Source organism: Myotis daubentonii, chromosome 3, assembly GCF_963259705.1.
Source record: "Myotis daubentonii chromosome 3, mMyoDau2.1, whole genome shotgun sequence".
NCBI lineage: Eukaryota > Metazoa > Chordata > Mammalia > Chiroptera > Vespertilionidae > Myotis > Myotis daubentonii.
This window is the reverse complement of record NC_081842.1, coordinates 54,416,837-54,442,660: the sequence shown is the minus strand read 5'-3', so window position 1 is coordinate 54,442,660 and position 25,824 is coordinate 54,416,837. Positions and strand designations below refer to the sequence as shown.

Sequence of the window (25,824 nt, the reverse complement as noted above, 5' to 3'; positions counted from 1 at the left end):
ATACCCTCTGCTGAAACACCGACTGTGTTCTTAACTGGATCCCAGTCAGTACACCCAGCAGAATCTACATTTGTGTGGTAGAGACTGAGCAGGGAGTGGGGTTCTCATCCTGAGCCTGGGGCTCAGAGTTAGTCTAATCTGCAGTGAAAAACAGACACCCCAAACTTTCTATGGGTGATCACTGACTGAAAGCCTTGTGAACTGAACTAGCTCTAGGGAGAAGCGCCTAACTGTGGCAGCCTGGGAGCCCAAAAGCCAAGTTGAAGAGAAATGTAAAGTAAGTAAATTGTAAAGAATAGGGTCCCCTCAGGTGAACTCAGGGCCCATGTTGTTCCAAGTACTGCCTTCTTAGGCAAAATATTCTGTGGAAAAAGAAATCAGACTCCAACTTTAAAGTCATCATTGTTTATTAAGATCTTTACACAGGAATAAGTAATGGGTCAACATACAGTAGAGGTTCAACTCCCTGGTGTTTTTAATCTCTTTTTAGTGTTTTACATGCCTTTGTGCAAACCAAATGTGTGGAAGTAGTATAGGAATTAGAGGAAGCCACGAAGTATTTCTGATAACTGGTTTCCTCTGGAGCCAAGATCTCTTGTGACACAGAGAGCTGTGGACACATCTGGCAGGGGAGAGGTGAGTGGAGTCTTCTTCAGTAGACAGAAGTTAATTGCAATCACTGATAGAAACATCAGTGATGAGAATCATCTATCAGCTGCCTCCTGCACACTCTGACAGGGGACCAAGCCCGCAACCCAGGCACGTGCCCTTCACCAGAATCTAACCTGAGACTCTTCAGTCCACAGGCTGACACTCTATCCACTGAGCCAAACGGGCCAGGGCCAATTTTACATTTTTATGTGGCTTTGCTCAGTGTTCTTAGCCATGCTACCTAGAAACATAAGCTTTGCTATTCAAGTATTTTTTAAATAGTACATTAAAGCTAAATAAATTCAAATTCATTCACTTGTGCTATTTCCAAAAATTAACAATGCTACTCTTTTTTTAAAATACTCACCCAAGGATATATTTTCATTGATTTGAGAGGAAGGGGGAGAGAGGTGAAACATCAATATGAGAAACATCAATTGGTTGCCTCCCGTACACGCCTTGACCAGGGATTGAACCCAACACCTTTCAGTGGATGAGATGACGCTCCAACCAACTGAGCCACATTGGTCATAGCACACAATGCTATTTTTTCATGCTGAAAAAAACTTTCCTGAATTATGATTCTTAAAATTTAAAGGCAAAAAAGGACCATTTAGAATAGTACAGGCCGAAATGTATAAGCTTCCTTTATCTTGCAGTTATTTTAAGAACATTAATTTTTTTTTTACTAGATGATATATTCAGTATGACTGAAAATTCAAAAAGTATAAAAACATATAGTGAAAAGGCATTTTTCCACTCCTATCATACGGCTACCCAGTTTTTCTCCCTGCTGGAAGAATTGTTTCTCCTCCTAGGAATATTTTATACAAATACATATATGTTTCTATTTTTTGGACAACAGTTTGCACACTACATATGCTATTCTACATCTTGTATTTTTTTATTTAACTCTGTATCTGATAATTCTTTTCATATCTGTAAAGTGATTTTTTTTTAATGGCTATATAGTCCTCCACTATACCATCTTTTACTCAGGGTCCATTGATGCAACATTACAGTGGTTTCTAAGTTTTGTATATGTCATTCTACACACATGTGAAGACAGCTTTCAGAAACCCCTAGAGGCAGAATTGCCAAGTTTACCTCCAAAGGGATTTAAATTTTTCCATTCATACCAACCAACATGTAAGAGTGCCTATTTCCCTACAACAAGCATGTCAAACTCATAGCCCGTGGGCCACATGCAGCCCACGAGCATTTTTGCGGCCCAGCCAATATAACAGTATGTAAGAAATGTTTTAATAAAAAATTTGTAACTTAATTTTTACAATGTCCTGTTATAATTATTAATAACGAACTACAATGTTCACTAATGACTGATTACTATAATCATGTTGCATTCATTTCCCTTACACACCTTGCATGCAGGCGCACCATTTCTCTCCACTAATACTAGCAGTGAATACTTCAGCAGCCGATTGCCACATCATTAGTCTTGGACTGACTTGCTTGGTGTGGGCAACAGAAAGTATTTCGCTTTTGGAGAACAAAAGAAATAGGTTTATTTGCATTACGCTTATTAATTTGTGCAGTTATTCAGTGTCTGGTAAGTTAATATTCAAGAAAAACTATTAAATTTTATTAAAATGTTCTATTATTTTATGTTAACTATTACTCATTTATTTCAGCCGAAATAAACCTACATTTCTATGAAAATAGAAGCTTTTGTTTATTTTGTGGCCCAAATAAACTTAAACCTTGTTTATTTGGCCCGTATTAGCCTTTTGAGTTTGACATGCTTGTCCTACACTCTTGCTAAGATTTTTAAAAACCTTACACAAAAGCAAAACAAAACAAAGCAAAACAGCACCTTTATCTCTACTAACCTGGAGCGTGGAAAAATGTATGAGCAAAGTGTAAACGATATCATGCACCTTTTCACATATTTAAGAAACATTTCCTTTCCTGGGAACTATGTACCTGGGGATTAAACTTTTCTAACCTTCCTTTTGGGGTAGTAGTCTTTTTCTTAATGTATTGACAGACACTTTATATAAAGGAAATTAGTTCTTTGTAATGAAGTGCATCTATTTCTTCCCCAGTCTGCCATGCCTTCCAATTTTCCTTAATGGTAGGTTTTGTAAAATATACATAATCATTTTTATTTTTAATATTTAATTTTTCTGATTCTCAACTTCTGCAGTTTTAGTACTCCCTGAGAAATTAAAGGCTCTCATATCCCTTCTACAAAAGAGGAAAAAGTAGCAATACATTCTAATGACTGACACAAAACATTTGTTAGTTTCTAACAAAAAGGCATATACATAGGACTATCATTAAGATTAATAGAGAAATTTAAATTTATCTTAAAACTAACTTTAGTCAGGAAGACTTCTTCACGGACAAGTGGTTAAATATATATATCCTATGTGCATCACAGTATTACCCCCCCCCCATTTTGGTCATGGAAGATTTAATTATATAACTTTTCATTTTTGAAGATACAAAGTCTTCCCTAAAATGTAAAGTGAGGCCGAAACCGGTTTGGCTCAGTGGATAGAGCGTCGGCCTGCGGACTGAAAGGTCCCAGGTTCGATTCTGGTCAAGGGCATGTACCTGGGTTGCGGGCATATCCCCAGTGGGAGATGTGCAGGAGGCAGCTGATCGATGTTTCTCTCTCATCGATGTTTCTAACTCTCTATCTGTCTCCCTTCCTCTCTGTAAAAAATCAGTAAAATATATATAAAACAAAAAGTAAAGTGAAATCACTCTTAGAAAAATATCAGGGCCAGGTGGAGCGGGGGGGGGGGGGGGGGGGAGCAGAGGAAATGGAAGACATCTATAATACTGTCAACAACAACAAGAACAACAAAAAGACAAAAAGCCACTGGTGTGGCTCAGTGGCTGAATGTTAACCTACAAACCAGGAGGTCACGGTTCGATTCCCGGTGAAGGAACATGCTTGGGTTTCAGACTCAATCCCCAGTAGGAGGTGTGCAGGAAGCAACCAATCAATGATTCTCTCTCATCATTGATGTTTCTATTTCTCTCATTCTCCCTTCCTCTCTGAAATCAATAAAAATCTATCTTTTAAAAAAGACAGAAAAATAGTTTGATAAATAAATTTTTGACAAATTTTGTTAGTTTCTGACTACATTTCAGCACAATCATTACACAGAAGGCAATCACTTTTTTTTTTTTTTTTTTTTAGAAAGGGCAAAGTAAATTTTAAATCAGCATCATAATTCTACCCCTAATTATCTACCCAAAAATATTGAAGTAGATGGCATCAAGATTAACAGAATTTCAGTTATAACATCTGGAGGAAAAAATTTTCAAAAATGTATAAAAATATTAACAAATTAAAGCTAGACTTTTGCTCTAGGACATTTTATTATATTTTTACCTTAAAAGGATGAATAACTAAACATCATCAGAAATGCTATTAAAACGTGTTCATTTGCTCAAAGTTGTTCATATTAATGAAACATAGATTAACATTCTCTAAGTTAACTTTCACAAAATGGAATCACTGCCTCTGATTTAACTTTGAGAGGGCCAATCCAAGTACCACACTATTTCTGTCCATAAACACAAATAAAAATCACTACCAATGCAAATAAGGAAATAAACACATGGTTATTAATGTCTCAGGTCCTACAACATAGTATATTAGGATTTAACTCTCCTACAGTAAATTCCCATTTTTTTCCCCTAGAGTAGCAGATTAATAGAAATGTGAATTTCCAAAATTTCAGGTAATGTAGTAACTAATTATTTTAACACCTGTTACTATCGTGTGACAGGCTGTAAAACCCAAATGTTTTCTGTGTCATTTAGCAAAGAATAAGGAAGAATGCTCTGCTACTCCATCCTGGACCCAGTTTCTGATCACCCACTCAAATTCAATGCATCCAAACTATCAGTTCACTCTATTCAGCCTCACCCCCAACTAACTCCCTTTGCATCAAGAGATGCGTTTCCGCCCTGACTGTTGTTCTCGGTGGTTAGAGTCGGCCTGGGCCCTGCAGGGTCTTGGATTCGATTCCTGATTGAGGGCATGTTTGATAATCCTAATTTTCCAGAAAACTCTGACTTTTCTGTTTTCACACAATTTTAATCCATTTTAAATAAAAGAAAATGCTATAATGCTTAAAATAATTATAAAGATTAAATTACTTTATGGAAGTAATTATAAAGATTAGATTACTTTATGGATTTGTTATGGAAGATTTCAATTGATCTACATGCATTTTTGAGGAAAGAGAATGGCACCTGAAGGTTTCTTGGGAGCTGGCCCAGGCATGTTTATGTCTATTACCTGTAAGGACTGTCAAACTTACCATATCACACTTATTCATAAAGAATTGAGACCCTTGGTTATCACTGACTTTGGCAGAAGTACATTTGTATATTCCTCCCTTGTAATCACACAGTCCTTCAATTAGAGGCAATGAGTGTGCCCACAAGAGAATAAAGTTTTATAAACATTCTATGATAAAAAAGAGCATCACAATCCAGCTTTACCAGTTTCTAAAATACTTCTTCCTTTACCCACCCATTACTCTGTGTATCTCTGAAACATCTGAAAAATACTTTTCTGTGACTTACTAGGCTGTAGGGAACAAACACTTTTAGATACATTACAATGATCTCTAGCAGAATTTGGCATCTTTCTTCCATTAACATTGACTGAATGTCTCAACTGGATCTTAAAAGAAGGTTGGCAATTTTCAGTTTTGGGGCCTCTTTGAGGTTTTGGATGCTCTGTATCAGCTTGTCCTTTTACGTTCCTAGTTTTGGATTTCTTCCTCTGTCCATTTAGCAATTTGTCTGGAGGTGAGGGCGTAGAACGTAAATGATATTCATCTGGGGATCCTTTCTGTCGGTTTGGCTTCATTTGTTCTTTGTCCACCTCTTTTTGAATCTGTAGTGCTAATAACCTGTCCTGTTCTTCTTGCTTACGTCTCTCAAAAAGTAGATGTTCCAAATCTAACAGTTTTTGAGTAAAGCTGGTTTCTGTTTCCTCTTGGTCTGAGGAAGATTCGGAGGACATTTTCCTTCTTTTTGCAGAAAAGCATGGATCCCTGACTGCTTCAAAAGAAGACTCCTGATTTTTTCTTTTGCAAATACCTTCTTCACTGATCAGTAGGCAAGACTCTTCATTTTCTGTCTCAACTGTGTTATTTCCAATTATCTGGGTCACGTATGATAGAGCACACCCACTCTCTGTTTCGCCACAAGGCTTAACTGCAGCTTCTCTTGGGTAGGGGACTCTGGCTTCAGGTCTTTCAGGATTTATGGCACATAATTCTTTATCATGATTGTTTGGTCTCATTTTGACTTCTTCAAGGCACCATTCTGTATCACTGGCACATAACTGAGGCATAGGTGACTCTATTGAAGACTTTGCACCTTGTTCTTGAATTTCAAGGCATATTTGCGGAGAAAGTGTTGGCATATCTTCCTCCACTTCTGTGTCTTGCCACATAGGGCTCTTTACATTGCTACCATCAGTTTCCTAGAGAAAACAGAAAAAAACTCAGTCAACCAGAGTTATACATCAAGTCTTACATATGTCTTACACTGATACCATAGTTGAATTGTCACTATTAGGTAGTTCTTACTATCACTACTAATAAGGTATATTGATTTTAATAGCATTTTTATTGTGTGCCAGTTGAGATTAAGGCATTCCCTCATTTTTACTCCCATGAAAACCTACAGATTAAAATCCACAAACTAGCCCTAGCTGGTTTGGCTCAGTGGAGGGAGTGTCAGCCCGTGAACTGAAGGGTCCCGGGTTCAATTCTAGTCAAGGGCACATACCTGGTTGCAGGCTCAATCCCTGGCCCTGGTTGGGGCGCATGTGGGAGGCAACCAATCGATGGATCTCTCCCAGATCGGAGTTTCTCTCTCTGTCTCTACCCCTTCCTTCCATGCTCTCTAAAAATCAATGGAAAAATATCCTCAGGGGAGGATTAACACCCCTTCCCCCCAAACTAGATTCTCTATATAGCCAATAGCTGGCACCATGACCTGACCTCTTTTTTTATCTTATAAACTTCCAGTAGCCCAGGGATTTTAAAGTCCTTTTTGTACCACCAACTCTCCTCCCTTAGGCATTTTTGTGAAGCTTATAGACCTCTTCTAAGAACAGTATTTTAAAATATATGTATATAGGATCACAAATAAAACAATTTATATTGCCGAAACCGGTTTGGCTCAGTGGATAGAGCATCGGCCTGCGGACTGAAAGGGTCCCAGGTTCGATTCCGGTCAAGGGCATGTGCCTGGGTTGCAGGCACATCCCCAGTGGGAGATGTGCAGGAGGCAGCTGATCGATGTTTCTCTCTCATTGATGTTTCTGATTCTCTATCTCTCTCCCTTCCTCTCTGTAAAAAATCAATAAAATATATTTAAAAAAAAAAATTTAAAAAAAACACCAAAAAAACCAATTTATATTGCAACACATTTATTAAAATGTTAAAAGTTATGATGCAACATGTATCTATAAATAAGGTTCAGTGGCAAGTCTAATAACTTACAATACTGACATAGGGATGAGTATAAATGATACTTCAAGAGATTTACAACAAATATAATATGATAAAAACTCATCCTTTGTATTGATGACAAAGTCATAGGTACCATTAAATGTATTATAGTTTGCTGTCTACATTCTTAATTAAAGAAAACACTAAAATGAGAGGTCAGACAAAAGTAAACTTTTTCTTCCATCTAAGTTCATATGTACTCTCTGGTTTCTAACCATAGACCTTCGGTTGAGAACCCTTGCTTTGGCCAGTATAATTCTTCTCACTTATAGGTCTTAGTTAAGTCAAGACCCAGGATTAGTTTTGACCATGGAAAAGCCTTAAGAAAATCTTCAATGAGAATTTGTGTAAGAACAAAAATGATTCCTTGTTGGAGACATTCTGTTCTTTTAACTTCTTTATTCCTCACCCCAGGATATTTTTTCCATTGATTTTTAGAGAGAGTGGAAGGTAGAGAGGGTGAGGGGGTACACAAAAAGGGAGAGAGGGAGACAGAAAAGGAGGGAAAAAGAGGGAGGGGGAGAGCGAGAGAAAGAGAAACACTGATATGAGAGAGACACATGGATTGGTTGCCTCTTGCACACAGCCCTGGTTGGGGCTGGGATCGAATCTGCAAACCCAGGTAGGTACCCTTGATGGAGAGTTGATTCTGGGACCCTTTGGTGTGCAGGCCAATACTCTTAACCGCGGAGTCAGAGTCACACTGGCCAGGGCTCTTTTTACCTTCTTTGCTTTTGCATTTATCATTCCTGATAGCATTTCTTATAAACCAGTGTGGATTGGATTGAACAAATTCTAGGTTGCTTACCTAGTTTTGCTGTGAATATGAACAACAGGGTAGAAAAAATATCCCAGCCCTACAATGCCTCTTCCATCATTCCTCAATGCAGGTACCAACCAGACTATCTGGACTTAACTCCTCCATTACCTCTACTTTAAGGGACTTTGGGCAAGTCTCTTTTCTCTGTGTGCCTCAGTTTTCCCAGCTGTAAGCCGGGCACAAGAATGATACCCACATTACAGAGTTGGAGGTTGTGATGAAGATTTAAAGAAAACACATACATTATCTGGCACAGTAAATGTTCATAAAAACCACCTACCTGAATTGAAAAAAATAAAGAAGAAAAGAAACCTGTGAGTAAAGGGTTAACAAACCTTTTATGTAGGAAAGAGAACTGGGTGTCAGCTCATTTTTCCTAGTTCTACTTACCTAGAAACCAGATAAAGGTGGAATGTCACCTGTGTTATTAGGCCACATGGCTTATAGTAAAATGACCCTTATTGCTGAACTGCATTTGAACTAAAACTATAAGTGATCTACAACACCAGGAAGTCAAAGCATGGAGCTTCTGTAAGTGACTTATAACTCCTTTGGGTGTGTTTCTGACGGGGACTCCTGGAAGTTACACCCATAGGTTGTTACAATAAATGACTTTTCAAGGGTCATGAGGCTTCTAAGCCAAAATGGTTACCACAGTCATCTGTGTGGTATCATTTCCAGGCCATCACTTAAGAGCTCTGCAATGAGGACTCTTACTGAATTATATGCCTGATGGTGCCCTACTAGCATGCTTTGTTTCCTATCCTGTAATCTTTAAAGTAAGTTGGTACCAAGGATAGCCTATTCAGTTTTGTGAGTTTGATTGCCTGGGATCCACAAACTGTGGCCCATGAGCCAGATTCAGCCTGCTGTTTTTGCAATAGTTTGACTGGAACAAAGACAAGCTCATTTGCTTACATGACAACAACATAATTGAACTGTTGTGACTGAGACTATAAGGGCCAAAACCCTAAAATATTTACTATCTGGCCCTTTACAGAAAAAAGTTTGCTTATTGACTCCTAGTCTAGGTAAGCGTAAAATGACTAAGAAATAGTGTCCCATGTATTACAGTGACTTAAGAAAAAAAAGTTAGGAACCTATAAGTATTTGCAATCTATAGCATTAGTAAACATGCCAAACTAAGAACATCTTTAGCATCCACATACCTTAGACATGGACTTTTGTTTGCCTTCTTGTACAACTTCAGACTGTGATGCTGACCCAAATTGAGATTTAGGTGACAAATACCTTTAAAAAAAAGTTTACCAAAGTTTGAATGCTTTGAAAGAGAAGTGGTATGTACCCAACATAATCAAGCCACTAGCTATTTATGCTGAAGGTTGTCTGGTTGCCTGAATGATTTATCAGAAAGAGCGTAGTCTATCCCCTTGTCTCAGATATTTTAGCCTAACTCCAGAGCATAACTTAAAAAGTTGAGTATTGATATCTTAGGGAAAAAGAGTAGAAAAGCATGTAAAATCTCAAATTTCTTAACTCTCAAAAAAATTTAAAAAGGTAGATAGCATCAAACAACCAAGACTGTATACTCTTACCAAAAGTACTGGAAATAACATTTTAAATCTGAAGAAAGGATATGTTCAGTTTTTGTTTTTTTGCTTTTAATGTCAGAAAATCTATATATTTTTTTCATCATGGAAAAGTCCATGATTAGCTTCTTTACCATGTTGGTATACATTTTTGTTACATACACATTCTACTTAGGAACAAGCAGACATATCAACGTATCAGCAGATTATATCTCAAAATTTCTAAGCATCTTTAATAGGCTGTTTATCACTAAAAATATAAAGTTAATAATATAATGGAAAATGCTGTCAAAGAAATGGGAATAAATGGACATGTAATGAGCTGGTAGGTATATTTAAAAATGGTAAAAGTCCAAACACATATACAACTATGCTTAAACATGGCAGAAATCTCCCAAAATGTTGGATGTCTTTAAGTGGTGGTAACTTTGGGTGATTTTCAAAGAGCAGCTAGCTTTAATTTTTAATAATTAAAGAAAACAATGGGAAAAAAGGGTCTGATTGCAAATAATATGTACAACCAGAGTTCCATTGCATCCAAAGCACCGAGTAGTAATATAGAATAAAATAAAACCTAGACAAAAATCTCATATAAAGAACAAATAAATATCCCTTATAAATAAACTAGAGTGCCTAACCCACATATTTAGTTACATCAACCTAAATACTCTACACACTTATGAGAACAAGAATCACCTTTTCAGTTGATAAGAGAAAAACAGGAGTCCAGATTTAGTTGCATTTTAATTGTTTCTCAAAGCTGAAGAATCCCTTCTGCCAAAGTTGGACATTAGTCATCAAGTCTATTAGTTCCAAGTAAGAATTATTACAGCATAATAGTTGTTTTGAAATCCATAAGCAAAGAACAAAACAAGATGTGATCAGATACTTATCCAACTTGATCAGTGAAGATTTAGGAACTGTCCTGGATCTTCTTTACTTATAATAACCATAAAACTAAATGGAAATGTAGGAAATATAGGTCATCATCCCTTTCCATGTCTATTTACTTCCTCATATGTAACCAATTTTTTTGTTAATTGGTTTTTTGTTGTTAATCCTCACCTGGGGATAGTTTCCTTCCCACTGATTTTTAGGGAGTGGAAGGGAAGGGGAGGATGGGGGAGAGAGAAAAACAACAATGTGAGAGACACATTGATTGGTTGCCTCCCACATGCAACCCAGGTACATGCCCTTGACCGGAAATTGAACCTGCAACCCTTCAGTGCAAGGACCAATGCTCTACCCACAAAGCCACATGGGCAAAGGGCTATAACCACTTTTTAAAAAATGTTTATTTCTATATAGTACACACTATCTCTTATTTATTTATTTTTTTAAAAATATATTTTATTGATTTCTTACAGAGAAGGAGAGGAATAGAGAGTTAGAAACATCGATGAGAGAGAAACATCGATCAGCTGCCGCCTGCACATTCCCTACTGGGTATGTGCCTGCAACCAAGGTATATGCCCTTGACCAGAATCGAACCTGGGGCCCTTGAGTCCGCAGGCTGATGCTCTGTCCATTGAGCCAAACCGGTTAGGGCACTATCTCTCTCTCTCTCTCTCTCTCTCTCTCTCTCTCTCTCTCTCTCTCTCTCTCTCTTTGCACTATCTCTTTTTTAAAGAAATCCTAATTATCTGAGATTTTTCTTTTTTTAAAAAAAAATCCTCACCCAAGGAAATGTTTTTATTGCTTTTTTAGAGAAGGGAGGGGGAGAGAGGGAGAGAGAGAGAAACACTGACATAAGAAACATTGATTGGTTGCATCCCATACTCGCCCTGACCAGGGATAGAACCCGAAACCTAGGTATATGCCCTGACCCTGACCAGGAATCGAACCCCAATCGTTTGGTGTATGGGATGACGCTCCAACCAACTGAACCACCTGGCCAGGGCTGAGATTTTCTTTTTTCACTGTGTCATAAAGATCTTTCTAAGAGAGCCTACCTCATGAGAACAAATAGTTTAGGAGAGAATAGTTACAAAATTATGTAAGATTCACAATACGGGGATGGGCAAAAGTATGTTTACAGTTGTTCATATGGAAAAAGACATGGAGCCCGGCAAGCATGGCTTGGTGGTTGAGTGTCGACCTATGAACCAGGAGGTCACGGTTTGATTCCCAGTCAGGGAATATGTCCAGGTTGCGTGCAGGAGGCAGTTGATCAATGATTCTCATCATGGATGTTTCTATCTCTCTCTCCCTCTCCCTTCCTCTCTGAAATCAATAAAAATATACTAAAAAATTTACATGATCACAAGAACCCTTATACTAACAACCATCGACTTTAAAATCCCTATAGGGGCCTCCTCTTTGTCTCCCACTTCAGAGATGATTATTCTGAGTTATTTATTTCTCTCTTTAAAAAAATATATTTTTATTGATTTCAGAGAGGAAGGGAGAGGGAAATGGAGATAGAAACGTCAATAGTAAGAGAGAATCATTGATCGGCTGCCTCCTGCAAGCCCCCTACTGGGGATTGAGCCTGCAAATCGGGCATGTGCCCTTGACTGAAATTGAACCCAGGACCCATCAGTCTGCAGGCTAATGCTCTGTCCACTGAGTCAAACTGGCTAGGGCATGAGTTATTTATCTCTTGCTTATAGTTTTGCCACACACCTGTATCCCTAAACACCTATTGCTTTAGTACTGCATAATTTGAACCTTATGTATATAGAATCATACTCCATGTATTCTTCCACAACTTGTTTTTTTCACCCAACATTTTCCTGAATCATGCATGTTTTCCTTAGATAAAATTCATTTTCACTGTTGGGTAAAACTCTCTTCTACTGTTGGAATATGGGTGCTTCTGGCTCTTTACTGTTATGAATAGTACTGGTGGGCACATTCCTGGACTTGTCTTCTGGGGTTTCTTTAGTGTCTATCCTCCAGTTATAGAGTATCAACCTCTTAAACTCCCCCGAAGCATGTTGTGCTTCTTATCCTCTATAACACTTAATATTGCTAGAAAGTTTAATTTCTAGCTTCTTTCACTTAGCATGTTTCTGAAGTTAATCCAATTATAGACTATATCAGTATGTCATTCCCTTTTTAAAAATATATATATATTTTTATTGATTTCAGAGAGGAAGGGAAAGGTAGAGAGAGATAGAAACATCAATGGTGAGAAAGAATCACTGATTGGCTGTCTCCTACATGCCCCACACGGGATTGAGCCCGCAATCCAGGCATGTGCCCTGACCAGGAATTGAACCGTGACCTCCTGGTTCATAGGTCAATACTCAACCACTGAGCCACGTTGGCCAGGCTGCCATTCCTTTTTTATGGTTAAATAATATTCCATTCTATGGATATACATTTTGTTTATCCATTCAGCCCTCAATGAACATTTGGGCTGTTTCCACTTTTTGGCTATTTGAAGTGCTGACACAAACATTTGTGTACAGTATTTGTTAAAGACCTGTTTCTAATTCTTTTGGGTAAATATCTAGGAGTTGAATGTTGAGTCTCATGGTAAGTCTGTTAAACTTTCTAAGGAGTTGCCAAACTGTTTTCCACAGTGGCTGTACCACTTTATATTCTCACCATCAATGCATAAGATTCCAATTTTTCTACATTTTTGTCAACATTTGTTATTTCCTCCTTTTTTTGGATTATAGATATCCTGGTGGGTGTGAAATGGTATCTCAATGTAGTTTTTGCATTTCCCTAATGACTAATGATATTGAGCATCTTTTTATGTGCTTACTGGCTATTTGTGCATTTTTAAAGAAATATCTATTCAAGTCCACTTATTGTCTTATTGTTGAGTTATATTAAGAATTCTTTATATATTCTAGAGACCTTATCTGTTTTTAACTTTTTTTTATTATTCTTTTTTTAATGTACTTCTTATTGATTTGAGAGAGGAAGGGAAAGGGAGAGATAGATAGAAACATCAATGATGAGAGAGAATCATGGATCTGCTGCCTCCTGCATGCCCCCTACTGGGGATGGAGCCTGCAACCAGGCATGTTCCCTTGGCCGGAATTGAACCTGGGACCCTTCAGTCTGTAGGCCGACACTCTATCCACTGATCCAAACCGGCTAGGGCTTTATTTGAACTTTTAATCCACAAGCTTCTCAATTCCTACTTTTAAATTCGCCAGTTTATTAAAATTTATCAGTTTATTAGGTCCTTTTTTTTCTAATAATTTTTTATTTTTGTGTATTTCAAAATACATATTTAGATGCATGAAGATTCATAAGTTATAAGCTTTAAGCAGAATATTGTGTAATTATGCAATCCCTCTGCTTTTCTTCTTTTAATGGTTTTTCTTTTGATTCCTACTTTGCATAATATCAGCATTAAAAATATTGATACTGCCATATTTATTTATTTTTAAAATATATTTCTATTGATTTCAGAGAGGATGGGAGAGGGTGAGAGAAACATTAATGATGAGGGAGAATCATTAACTTGCTGCCTCCTACACGCATCCCATTGGGGATTGATCTGAAACCTGCGCATGTGCCCTGACCAAGAATGGAACTTTTACCTCCTTGGTTCATAGGTCAACGCTCAACCACTGAGCAATACTGGCCGAGCTATTTTTTCCTTTAAAAGCAGGCACTCCATTTAACTCTGCCTCCACCCTAAATCTAATTGTCCACACCCCAAATCCAAAATTTCTAAGAATTCTGCAAGTATTCTGCAACATATTGTCTCACCTGAACCAATCTAGACTTTTTGAAGTCTAGATTGTGTTTCTTAAACTTTTCCAACTATGAATTATGATGGGAAAGCTTATATCTCATAGTCATCAATTCTACCTGGTGCTGGAGGGGTGTTGTGAGGAAGCTAAATCATTGCTCCACTGTTGACTACGTGACTCATACCTTTTTACAGTAGAGAAGAAATATAATGCATAAACTGGGAAAAAGTGGGTGAATGATCTAGATGCCAAATTATAAACTCCTTCAATGAGGATGACCTAAACCAAGGGAAAAACAAAATCCAACTGGTTAGTCTTTTTAAACTTTTTTTGGTTAATCCTCTTCCAAGGATATTTTTTCCATTGATTTTCAGAAAGTGAAAGGGAGGGAGGGGATGGAGCAAGAGAGAAAGAGAGAGAGAGAGAGAGAGAGAGGGAGAGAGGGAGAGAGGGAGAGAGAGAGAAACACCAACGTGAGACGCACCAATGGACTGCCTCCTGCAAGGCTGGGCTTAGGCCTTCAACCCTTGACTGGGAATTGAACCCGGACCCTTCTGTCCAAGGGCCAATGTGCTTAACCACCAAGCCAAATCGGCCAGGGCCCAACAGTTAGTTGTGAGAAAATGGGAACATCATGGAAACCCTAAGCAATCAAGATTAAAAAAGAATTCATATCTCTCTTCATGCTAGCCAGGAATCTAAGCTATGTGAGTAGCTCTCTATTTTCATTTTATATCAATCTCAGACCATCTGGAGGGTTTTCATGCAGAGTACAATTAGTGAACTATATGAACAAAAAACACTGGTATACAGTAGGTGGTCAATAACTGATGAACAGCCATGTTCACTTACTTCTGAATATCTCCAGTATTTGTTTGTTTATTTTTACTTTTCTTTTGCATCTTGCTTGTGACTGGATCAGATTTTCTGGAATTCATGGGAGAAGCCAAGACTTTTTTCTCACAGAAGTTGTTCTTTAACAACAGAAAAAGCATAAAAGACATTAAAATAAATTTATAATAAAATAAGCTATTAACTAACTCAGAATTCACAATAGAATTTTTCAGGAATTATGCTTACATTTAAATTCTACACACCCTTTGAATAACATTATGTAAAAATTAGTATAAACAAGATTAAGTCCAAAAACAAAGCAAAAAAGATTAAGTTCATCCAAGTTGGTCTAAATTAATTGTATTTTTACTCTACATGAAAGAGCACAAAAGGAATAATGATACTAATCTTATTAGCTGATAATTTGTTAATATTTCTTTCCTTTTTTTTTTTTAAATATATATTTTGGGAGAACCAAGATGGCGGCATAGGTTAACGCCGGAGTTTGCTGCTTTGAACAACTACTTCAAAAGTGAAACCAAAAAACGGAACGGACATCACCCAGAACCACAGGAACGCTGGCTGAGTGGAAGTCCTACAACTAGGAGGAAAGAGAAACGCACACGGACACTCAGAGGAGGCGCGGTGCTGAAGTCAAATTCTGAGGTGCGGAGTGCGCGGAGCGGGCTGGCGGCGGAGGGCGCGGTTGGCGTTTTCAATCGGGAGGGAGTCGCAGACTCTGAGCTCCAGATCCGGGCGAGTCTTTAGGGACCCAGACTCAGGCGGGAGAAGCGGGACTGTCTGGCTTCGGTCAGAGCCAGTGCAGCTTTCTCTCCGAGCTTTGCAGCGGGTGCTGGGACTCAGAGAGGCAGAGCCCCTGGGGACAGGACTGAGAGCCGCCATAACTGCTCTCTCCGGCCCACCCTGTTGATCCTGTGCGACCCGCCCTGCCCAAGCCCTGCACACAGGCATTTGCCGGATAGCCTCAGGCAAAGGCTAGATTAGCACCTCCCTAGAGGACAGAAGTTCTCTCACTGCTGACACAGCTGATTCTCATAGCCACTTGGCCTGGAGGTCAAACCCTCCCTGGAATTAGCTACAACAATCAAGATTTAACTATAAGACTGCGAACAAAGACCACTAGGGGGTGCACCAAGGAAGCATAACAAAATGTGGAGACAAAGAAACAGGACAAAATTGTCAATGGAAGATATAGAGTTCAGAACCACACTTTTAAGGTCTCTCAAGAACAGTTTAGAAGCTGCCGATAAACTTAATGAGATTTACACGAAAACTAATAAGACCCTCGATCTTATATTGGGGAACCAACTAGAAATTAAGCACACACAGACTGAAATAACGAATATTATACAGACGCCCGACAGCAGACCAGAGGAGCGCAAGAATCAAGTCAATGATTTGAAATGCGAGGAAGCAAAAAACATCCAACGGGAAAAGCAAAATGAAAAAAGAATCCAAAAATGCGAGGATAGTGTAAGGAGCCTCTGGGACAGCTTCAAGCGTACCAACATCAGAATTATAGGGGTGCCAGAAGATGAGAGAGAGCAAGATATTGAAAACCTATTTGAAGAAATAATGACAGAAAACTTCCCCCACCTGGTGAAAGAAATGGACTTACAGGTCCAAGGAGCGCGGAGAACCCCAAACAAAAGGAATCCAAAGAGGACCACACCAAGACACATCATAATTAAAATGCCAAGAGCAAAAGACAAAGAGAGAATCTTAAAAACAGCAAGAGAAAGAAACTCAGTTACCTACAAGGGAATACCCATACGACTGTCAGCTGATTTCTCAACAGAAACTTTGCAGGCCAGAAGGGAGTGGCAAGAAATATTCAAAGTGATGAGTACCAAGAACCTACAACCAAGATTACTTTATCCAGCAAAGCTATCATTCAGAATTGAAGGTCAGATAAAGAGCTTCACAGATAAGGAAAAGCTAAAGGAGTTCATCACCACCAAACCAGGATTATATGAAATGCTGAAAGGTATCCTTTAAGAAGAGAAAGAGGAAGAAAAAGGTAAAGATACAAATTATGAACAACAAATATGCATCTATCAACAAGTGAATCTAAGAATCAAGTGAATAAATAATCTGGTGATCATAATAGAATCAGGGACATAGAAAGGGAATGGACTGACTATTCTTGGGGGGGAAAGGGGTGTGGGAGATGTGGGAAGAGACTGGACAAAAATCGTGCACCTATGGATGAGGACAGTGGGTGGGGAGTGAGGGCGGAGGGTAGGGCGGGAACTGGGAGGAGGGGAGTTATGGGGGGGAAAAAAAGAGGAACAAATGTAATAATCTGAACAATAAAGATTTAATTAAAAAATATATATATATATTTTATTGATTTTTTACAGAGAGGAAGGGAGACAGATAGAGAGCTAGAAACATCGATGAGAGAGAAACATCGATCAGCTGCCTCCTGCACATCCCCCACTGGGGGTATGCCCGCAACCCAGGTACATGCCCTTGACCGGAATCGAACCTGGGACCTTTCAGTCCGCAGGCCGACGCTCTATCCACCGAGCCAAACCGGTTTCGGCTGTTAATATTTCTAATGAGTAGTTTACATAACTACCTTTATCTATATGAGTAAATTCAAAGAGGTATAGATATACCTGGAATAAAAGTTAGTTTTATGTAAAAGTAATTTAACTTGGGGACTTACGGGCATACCAATAAATACCATGAATTTTTACTTGCTGTAGTCTCGTAAGTTTCTTACCACATTATTGGAAAGATGAATGTAACTGGCGGTGACAGACATTTGGCCTTGGACCAGCCAACAACTTTCACAAGCAAGCCAAAAATTATTCTAAAATATCAATAAATCTACTCTATAATCCCATGTGAAAACAAGGATTAGAATAACAGACTCTTAAAAGACAGCTAAAGATTCTTCTCTTTGAATTATTGGGAGGGCAAAAGTATGTTTACAGTTGTGAGCATGCAAAACAGCTATGCGATTAGGGCTGTATCATTTATTAACTATTGTAGTATTTATTTGTATTATGTAAACCTACTTTGCCCACCCCTGTGTTCTCTTTCTTATCCTATTTGTTATTCTATTGGTCAATGTCTTCCTTATTGTATGCCTTTATCAAGCTATTTTACTTAAATTTTAAAAAGGAAGTATATTAAAAAGGGCATACAATCTAAAACTTGAATATATTATTATTAATGGTAGGCCTCTAAAAATGAAAAAAAAAAAATCCAAATTCTGGATATAGTTCATTTTAGTAAGTGTACTTTAACATATTTGTTGTTTGAAAGCAGAGGAATTATTTTTATAGGCTCTCAAACCTAAATATACTTCAGACTTCCCTAGATGCCTCTGGGAATGGTATGCCCTAAGTCCCATCCCCAGAGAGTCTGATTCAGTAGATAGAGAACAGTTTATATTTTCTAAAAATCCCAGGGTAATTCTGCCAGGTTCTTTCAAATCAAGGGTCCCACTGTATTTTTTAGTCTTAAAGTATGCGTTTTTACCTTTTCTTTCATTCATTTCCCCTATGCAGTAATTTAACTACAGCAAGATAATAAAATTCAGCTTTAATATATTAAGAATTTAATGTGTTTCACTTTCTAAAAATGATCTATATCAATACAATGGAATAGTATACCATTCTTTAAAAGAATTAGACTGTATGGAGTAATACACACACACACACACACAAAATCTCTAAGATATATCAAGTGAAAAAAGGCAAGAAAAAAGTAGTATAATTGATAAATCCTTTTTAGGCAAATAAGAAAAATAGTTATAAGAAATGGTTAATAGTGCTAAACTTTGGGGAAAGGAACTGATGTAATGGAACAGAATGGGAATGAAGAGGTGGAGGGGGGGAAAGGAAGCTCTCATTTTTCACTGAATAGCTTTCCTGCATAATTTGAATTTACTAATAATATAAACATTTTTTAAAGTACACTTGAATTAGAGCAAATGTAGCAACATTTGAAAACTGAAAGAAGTTTTCAGTAGAACAAATGTCAGAAATAGCTTATAGTTATGGTGAACATTTCTTTGAAAATTACATAGTCAAAGCAATAAGAATGTTAATACTTCAAAATTCTCTCCTAAAACTTACAATATTAATGCTTAGCTTTCTTGCCAGTTCTTCATCACTTTTTAGCTGTTCTTCCATCTCTCTTCTCCTTTTTTCTGCCTGTCTCTTTTCTTCTTCCTCCTCCTCTGCCAATAATTTCTGTATGTACTCTTCACTGGCTTTGTTTTCTTCTTCCTCACTGGCCCGTCGCTCTGCCTCCACCTTAAAAATAATTAATAGAGAACAGTCCTTTTCTGAACTTCTTAATATACTTACAATATCTATAATAATAAAAGCATAATATGCTAATTAAACCAGACATCCTTCCAGACGACCTTCCGGACGAAGCCAGGGCTGCAAGGGAAGCCTGGGTCCTGGGTGCCAGAGGGAAGCCAATGCCTGCAGCCAGGGGAAGGAGGCCTACTCTTGCATGAATTTCATGCATCGGGCCTCTAGTTTCTTAATAAGAACAGTAAACATTTTTTAAATGAACATAGACAGGAATTAAGATACCTCAAATGAAGTACAAATCTGGAGAGGCAAATTCCTACAGGACAGTTCAAGAAGTCTCCATAAAACCTTCCCAGATCAGCCCAACAAAACCTTAATCAACCCTCATCCCTCCTCACCTCAGTCCTACTTCTACTACACCCAGCTTCTACTACACCAGCGGTTCTCAACCTGTGGGTCGAGACCCCTTTGGCCGTCGAATGACCCTTCCACAGGGGTCGCCTAAGACCATCCTGCATATCAGATATTTACATTACGATTCATAACAGTAGCAACATTACAGTTATGAAGTAGCAACGGAAATAATTTTATGGTTGGGTCACATTTTAAGGGCCAGAAGGTTGAGAACCACTGTACTACACTGTCACACATTTGTGGGTTATGTTTCCAGGTAATACTTTCAATTAACAGAATGCCATGTGCAGATTAACTTAGGCCTAGGTTCCTGAACCAAAACCTAGCAAAAGGAATGTAATGTTAAAAACTGACTAAGACTGATAGGATCTATCCCTGAAATTTGGAAGAATCCCTAAACACAGTGGGCAGGAGTGGAATGGTTGCTGAAGAAACACCCACACTGGTTATTATGATTTACAAAAGAAGAAACATAGAAAAACAAGTAACTTTCTTAAAACAGTAAGTGGCAAATAGAGACTCAAACTCTGATTCTAGGATCTAAGGCCATGCTTATGGTCATTTAAACTATACTTCTCCTAAAAACAAACAAATAATACTTCTCCTGGGGGGAAAAACACACAAAAGAACAAACAAGAACCACTTAGAATTTCAAAGGGTTTGACTCAAGAATATGTCGTTGATCCAATCCCATGAGAAAACTGAGATTCAGAATGGTGTGGCCATCTTGCTATTAGCCTGAGATAAAGCTAGCTGACAGAAGTTAGCAAAGATCTGGATCTAGAGCTCTGGATAAACCCACCCCTGAAGCCCCTACCTCTGGATTTCCAAATAATTACAATTTTCTGATTGTTTAAGGTAGCTGAAGTTGGGTTTTCTTTTATTTGCAGTCAAAAAAGAGCCTGTTCTCACTACCTTATTATAAGGACTAAATCATTCCTTTAAAACCTTTATGTAAGCCCTGGCCAGGTGGCTTGGTTGGCTGGAGCATCGACCTGTACACCAAAAGATTCAATTCCTGGTCAGGGCACATACCTAGGTTGTGGGTTCAATCCCTGGTCAGGATGCATATAGGAAGGAGAAAACCAATTGATGTTTCTCTCTCACATGGATGTGGGTTCTCTCTCTCTCTCAAAATCAATAAATCATATCCTCAGGTGAGGATGATACAAATAAAAACCCTTACTTAAGAACACCGCTTAGACAATATGCTGACAATTAAGTTAACTATCATAATTATAGTAGCCACTAGCTACATTATTGAGCACTTGAAATGTCTCTCTCCTGACTTCTCCCTCTCTCTCTCTTCTCTCCTCTTTTCTCTCTCCTTTTCCCCTGATTGGATCTACCAAATACAAACACCTTGGATCTTGAATTTCCCAGCCTCCAGAACTATAAGAAATATTTGTTGTTCAAGCCCGCTAAGTCTATGGTATTTTTGACTTAGCATCCTTAATGGACTAAAACATCCATAATCTACCACAATATTTCTATCCTTTAAGCTCAAAGCTTCAGGAAAATGAAAATGCTTAGGAATAACTACCACATAAGAGCACCAATAAATTAAAGCTAGTTTGTAACTATTGTGAACACATAAAAAATGGAGCCTTTATAAAGTACATTAAAATTTACATTTCAATATATACTATTTATATAAGCACATAAAACTACATATAAAATGTGAAAATGAAAACACAACACAGAATTTTCCAAAAAACAGAATAACTATTTAATTCCTACCTTGCTTATCTCCTCTTCATATTCTCTTCTCAATTCTCCAGGTTTACTTAACAGGTGAACTGGCTGATAGTCATCAACTGTTCCAGATTAAGAAAGAAAATAATATAAGAGGCAACACAAAATTTTTTTTGGCTAGCTTTGTCTTCCATTAAAACTGTATTAATAGCCCTAGCTGGTTTGGCTCAGTGGATAGAGCGTCAGGCCTGTGGACTGAAGGGTCCCAGGTTCGATTCCAGCTAAGGGCACATGCCTGGGTTTCGGGCTTTATCCCCAATGGGGGATGTGCAGGAGGCAGCCAATCAATGATTCTCTCTCATCATTGATGTTTCTATCTCTCTTTACCTCTCCCTTCCTTCTGAAATCAATAGATACATTAAAAAAAAAAAACTGTATTAATATAAAAATGCAGAATTAAAATAAAATGTACAATTACTAACAGCTACAGCAATATCTACTTTATGGTGTTCCATCTTAAAACAAAAACCAAAAAAATAAAGAAAGAAATAAAAAAGAAGAGGAAAACCAGAGGTTCAAAATGCCACATGAATATGTACACTTAAATCTTTCTCTAGACTCCATTAAAGGAATACAAAGAAAGTAATCCTAAACAGCAAAGAGATTAGGAGACGGTCTCAGTAAACAACAAAAAAGTAAAAATTTGTGGAAAATTATTCTTCCATCCCTACAAGCCAAGGAACACCATGGACTAAGAAAAACGTGTGGGACAAACATATGAAAAGATGCTCAATGTCAGTAATCGTCAGAGAAATGCAAATTAAAATAACAATGAGGTATCACCTCATATCTGTGAGAATGGCTTTCATCAATAAATCCACAAATACGAGTGTTGGTGAGGATGTGAAGAAAAGGGAGCCCTCATGCAGTGGTAGTGGGAATGCAGGTTGTTGCAGCCACTATGGAAAACAGTATAGAGGCTCCTCAAAAAAATTAAAAAATTGAAGGGCCTTGCCCTGGCCAGTGTCGCTCAGTTGAGCATCATCCTGTGCACTAAAAGGCTGCCAGTCAGGGCACATGTCCAGGGTTGCAAACTTGATCCCTGGTCGGGAGTGTGTGTAGGAGGCTGCCGATGGATGTTTTGCTCTTGAATTCACGTTTCTCTCTAAAATTTTTTTTTAAAAAAGGAACAGCCTTATGCCCCAGTGATTCCACTTCTAGTTTATCTCTGAAGAAACATAAAACACTAATTCAAAATATATGCATCCCTATGTTCACTGCAATGTTATTTCCAATAGTTAGGTGGATAAAAAAGCGTGGTACAGCCTGGCTGGTGTGGCTCAGTAGCTGAGCACTGACTTATGCAGCAGGAGGTCACGGTTCGATTTCCCCATCAGGGAACACACCTGGATGTGGACTCGATCCCCAGTAGAGGGGCATGCAGGAGGCAGGTGATTAATATTTCTCTCTCATTGATGTTTCTACCTCTCGAATACTCTCTCTTCCTCTCTCTCTCAAATCAATAAAACATATTTTTTTTAATCAAAGAATTCTCAAAAAAGGTGAAAGAATTGAGAAGTTGAATAATATTGGTAATTACAAAATAGTAATGAGGACGTAAAATACAGCATAGGAAATACAGTCAATAATAGTGTAATAACTATATATAGTGCCAGGTACTGAAAATATTAGGGAAACCCTGTAAAATATATGATTGTCTAAACACTATGCTGTACACCTGAAACTAATACAAAATAATACTGAATATAAACTGTAATAGGAAAAAAAATTAAAGACAACATGTCACCCTAACTGATTTGGCTCAGTGGATAGAATGTCAACCCACAGACTGAAGGGTTGAAGGGTTCAGGGTTTGATTCCTGTCAAGGGTATGTATCTTGATTGCAAGCTCAATCCCCAGTAGGAGGCGTGCCAAAGGCAGCCTATGAATGACTCTCTCATAACTGATGCTTCTATCTATCCCTAGCCCTTCCTCTCTGAAATCAATTTAAAAATATTTTTAAAATATGATTAAAATAGCACATTTTGTTATATATATTTACAATAAAAATAATTCCTACACAAAAAAAGGCAAGCACACCAGAGCACAGACACCACATTTAAGACAAAAAACATTTGCATAGCTTATTGATCCACATAAGTGATCAAGATCCTACAGTCAAAGTGTTCCGTTTGGGTCATTCTCAATAGCTGCTGAGTCCACACTGTGGAGGACTTTGCATAGAAACGGCTTAACCAGAGGGAACTGGTCGAAGAAAGCTAGTTTAGGATCATTGCACGATTAAGATGGAGAAGTATAAGCAAGTAAGTTAGAGAAAGTAATTGAAAGTAAAAGAAATAGTAACACAGGAATCCAATAGTTTCCTTATTTCTGCTGTTGCTATACTACCACTATTGCTCATCTGAATATTTATACAACTTTTCATAAGAATGAAGACTCAAATTCTTTTCTTTTTTTTCCTTTTCATTTTTAACCCAACAAACATTAACTGAACAGCAGCCTGAGTATTATAACAATGAACGAAATCTTGTCTCTGACTTTACCCCCACTAAATAATTTAGCTCTTTTTTTAAACCTTTAAAAATGGATTAGCAATGATTCTTTTTTTTAAAATATATTTTATTGATTTTTTACAGAGAAGAAGGGAGAGGGATAGAGAGAAACGTCGATGAGAGAGAAACATCGACCAGCTGCCTCCAGCACGCCCCCTACTGGGGATGTGCCCGCAACCAACGCACATGCCCCTGACCGGAATCGAACCGGGACCCCTCAGTCTGCAGGCCGATGCTCTATCCACTGAGCCAAACCGGTCAGGGCAGCAATGATTCTTTTTTATTATTATTCATTTTTAAAATGATTTTGTTTTAGCCAACAAACAGGCTGGGTTTTACTCACCGGTGTCTTCTAATTCTTGCCCAGAGGCTCTAAGCTTGCATTCCTTTGGGTAGTGTTTCTGAATTACCTCCCACAGTTCCTTGTTGATGAGAGAATTTCTTCGAGTGTGATACCGGGTCCACGAAGAGACCCGGCGCCGACAGAAGGGACAGCATAGGTTCGCCTTCTCCACAGTCGACTGGAAGCATGCATTACAGAGCGTGTGGTTACAGGGCAGTGTTACCGGCTCCATGAAGATTTCCATGCAGATCCCGCACTGGCATTCCGACAAGGAAGGGATGGCATCTTGAGTTACAGCCATTTTAATATGCTAAAAAGACATAGTCAACATCAACGCCCGAAAGACAAAGAAGAGTATTTCCGCCGAAACCGGTTTGGCTCAGTGGATAGAGCGTCGGCCTGCGGACTGAGGGGTCCCGGGTTCGATTCCGGTCGGGGGCATGTGCCTGGGTTGCGGGCACTTCCCCAGTGGGGGATGTGCAGGAGGCAGCTGATCGATGTTTCTCTCTCATCGATGTTTCTGACTCTCTATCTCTCTCCCTTCCTCTCTGTAAAAAATCAATAAAATATATTTTTTAAAAAAGAGTATTTCCGGCCCAACCAAGGGGAAATCAAACGAACAGTTTTGTGTTTGAATATTATGCCCAGCAGCGTATCAGGATTCACAGGCTGTTAGCATCAAACACGTCTTGAAGCCAAAGGCGCTCTGCGGGCCAGGTAAGCAACACTACCCTGAAGGCTGTGTTTGTCCCTGTTTAAGACAAACGTCTGGTAAGAAAATAAATGAACGAGTCCGTCCAGAGGTTTTAATGTAACTGCTTCCGCAGCGCAGCCGGGGGGCTCCCGCCCTCGGGCGAGGGGGCAGGCGTGTGACAGGTCCCCTCCTCCCGCTTACCAGGTGAGGATGCTCCCGCCGCCGCCCGGGCAGCAGCCTCGGGGCCACCGTCCCGGAAAGGACCCTGCTTCCGCGGGGACTTCTGGCTCCGCTGGAGGACTTCCGTTTCACCATCGCTGCGGGGTCAGCGCACGAACCCCCGCGTCCCAGCTTTCCGGCATCGGGGGCGCTCGGAGGCCGCCTCTCCCCTCTCCAGAGGCAGCTAAATAGCTACATCCATCCCAGCGGTGGTGCCGCAGCAACCCGACAAGGGCTAGTGACGTCACAACTGCCCGCCGAAAGGGGCCCCGCCCTCCCTGGAGCCGCCCAATGGCAGAGGCCAGGAACGCTGTGCAAGGCGGGACTTCCGGGGCTGGAGCGCGCCCATCTCGCTCCACCGGGCGGGAGAAGTCGCTGCTTCAGCCTCTTAGCCCCTCCTACTTCCGCTTGGGGGAGTCGGAGTTTCCCCTGCATTTTTCTGCTCCCGGAGGCCGCGGAAACAGGGGGGATTATCGTCTGTGCTCAGAAAAGGGGAACCTCCAAACAAATTTTAAGATTTCTCCCAGTACTCTTCAAACTA

At 39.0% G+C, this 25,824-nt stretch overlaps 1 protein-coding gene and 1 long non-coding RNA gene across 2 annotated transcripts in view; one reads left to right on the top strand and one right to left on the bottom strand.

Moving 5' to 3' along the window:
• Positions 1-25,824, top strand: part of LOC132230285 (uncharacterized) — a 61,132-nt gene that overhangs the window by 33,148 nt on the left and 2,160 nt on the right. The window lies entirely within an intron of this gene.
• On the bottom strand, positions 390-25,531 carry RNF168 (ring finger protein 168). Its single transcript, XM_059687499.1, has 7 exons — positions 25,266-25,531; positions 24,371-24,680; positions 21,499-21,575; positions 19,156-19,335; positions 15,059-15,180; positions 9,162-9,243; positions 390-6,136 (listed from the first exon to the last, which is right to left on the bottom strand). The coding sequence occupies exons 1-7, from the start codon at positions 25,377-25,379 to the stop codon at positions 5,177-5,179; spliced, it is 1,845 nt and encodes a 614-aa protein (XP_059543482.1). The 5' UTR covers positions 25,380-25,531; the 3' UTR covers positions 390-5,176.

Excerpts from the sequence above, each read along its gene's own strand:
- RNF168 (XM_059687499.1), bottom strand. The coding sequence starts at position 25,379 with ATGGTGAAACGGAAGTCCTCCAGCGGAGCCAGAAGTCCCCGCGGAAGC. Across the intron at positions 21,576-24,370 it reads GCAAGAATTAGAAGACACCG|TTGATGACTATCAGCCAGTT; the intron begins GTGAGTAAAACC and ends AATCTGGAACAG. Across the intron at positions 15,181-19,155 it reads GAAAGCTAAGCATTAATATT|AACAACTTCTGTGAGAAAAA; the intron begins GTAAGTTTTAGG and ends CTGTTGTTAAAG.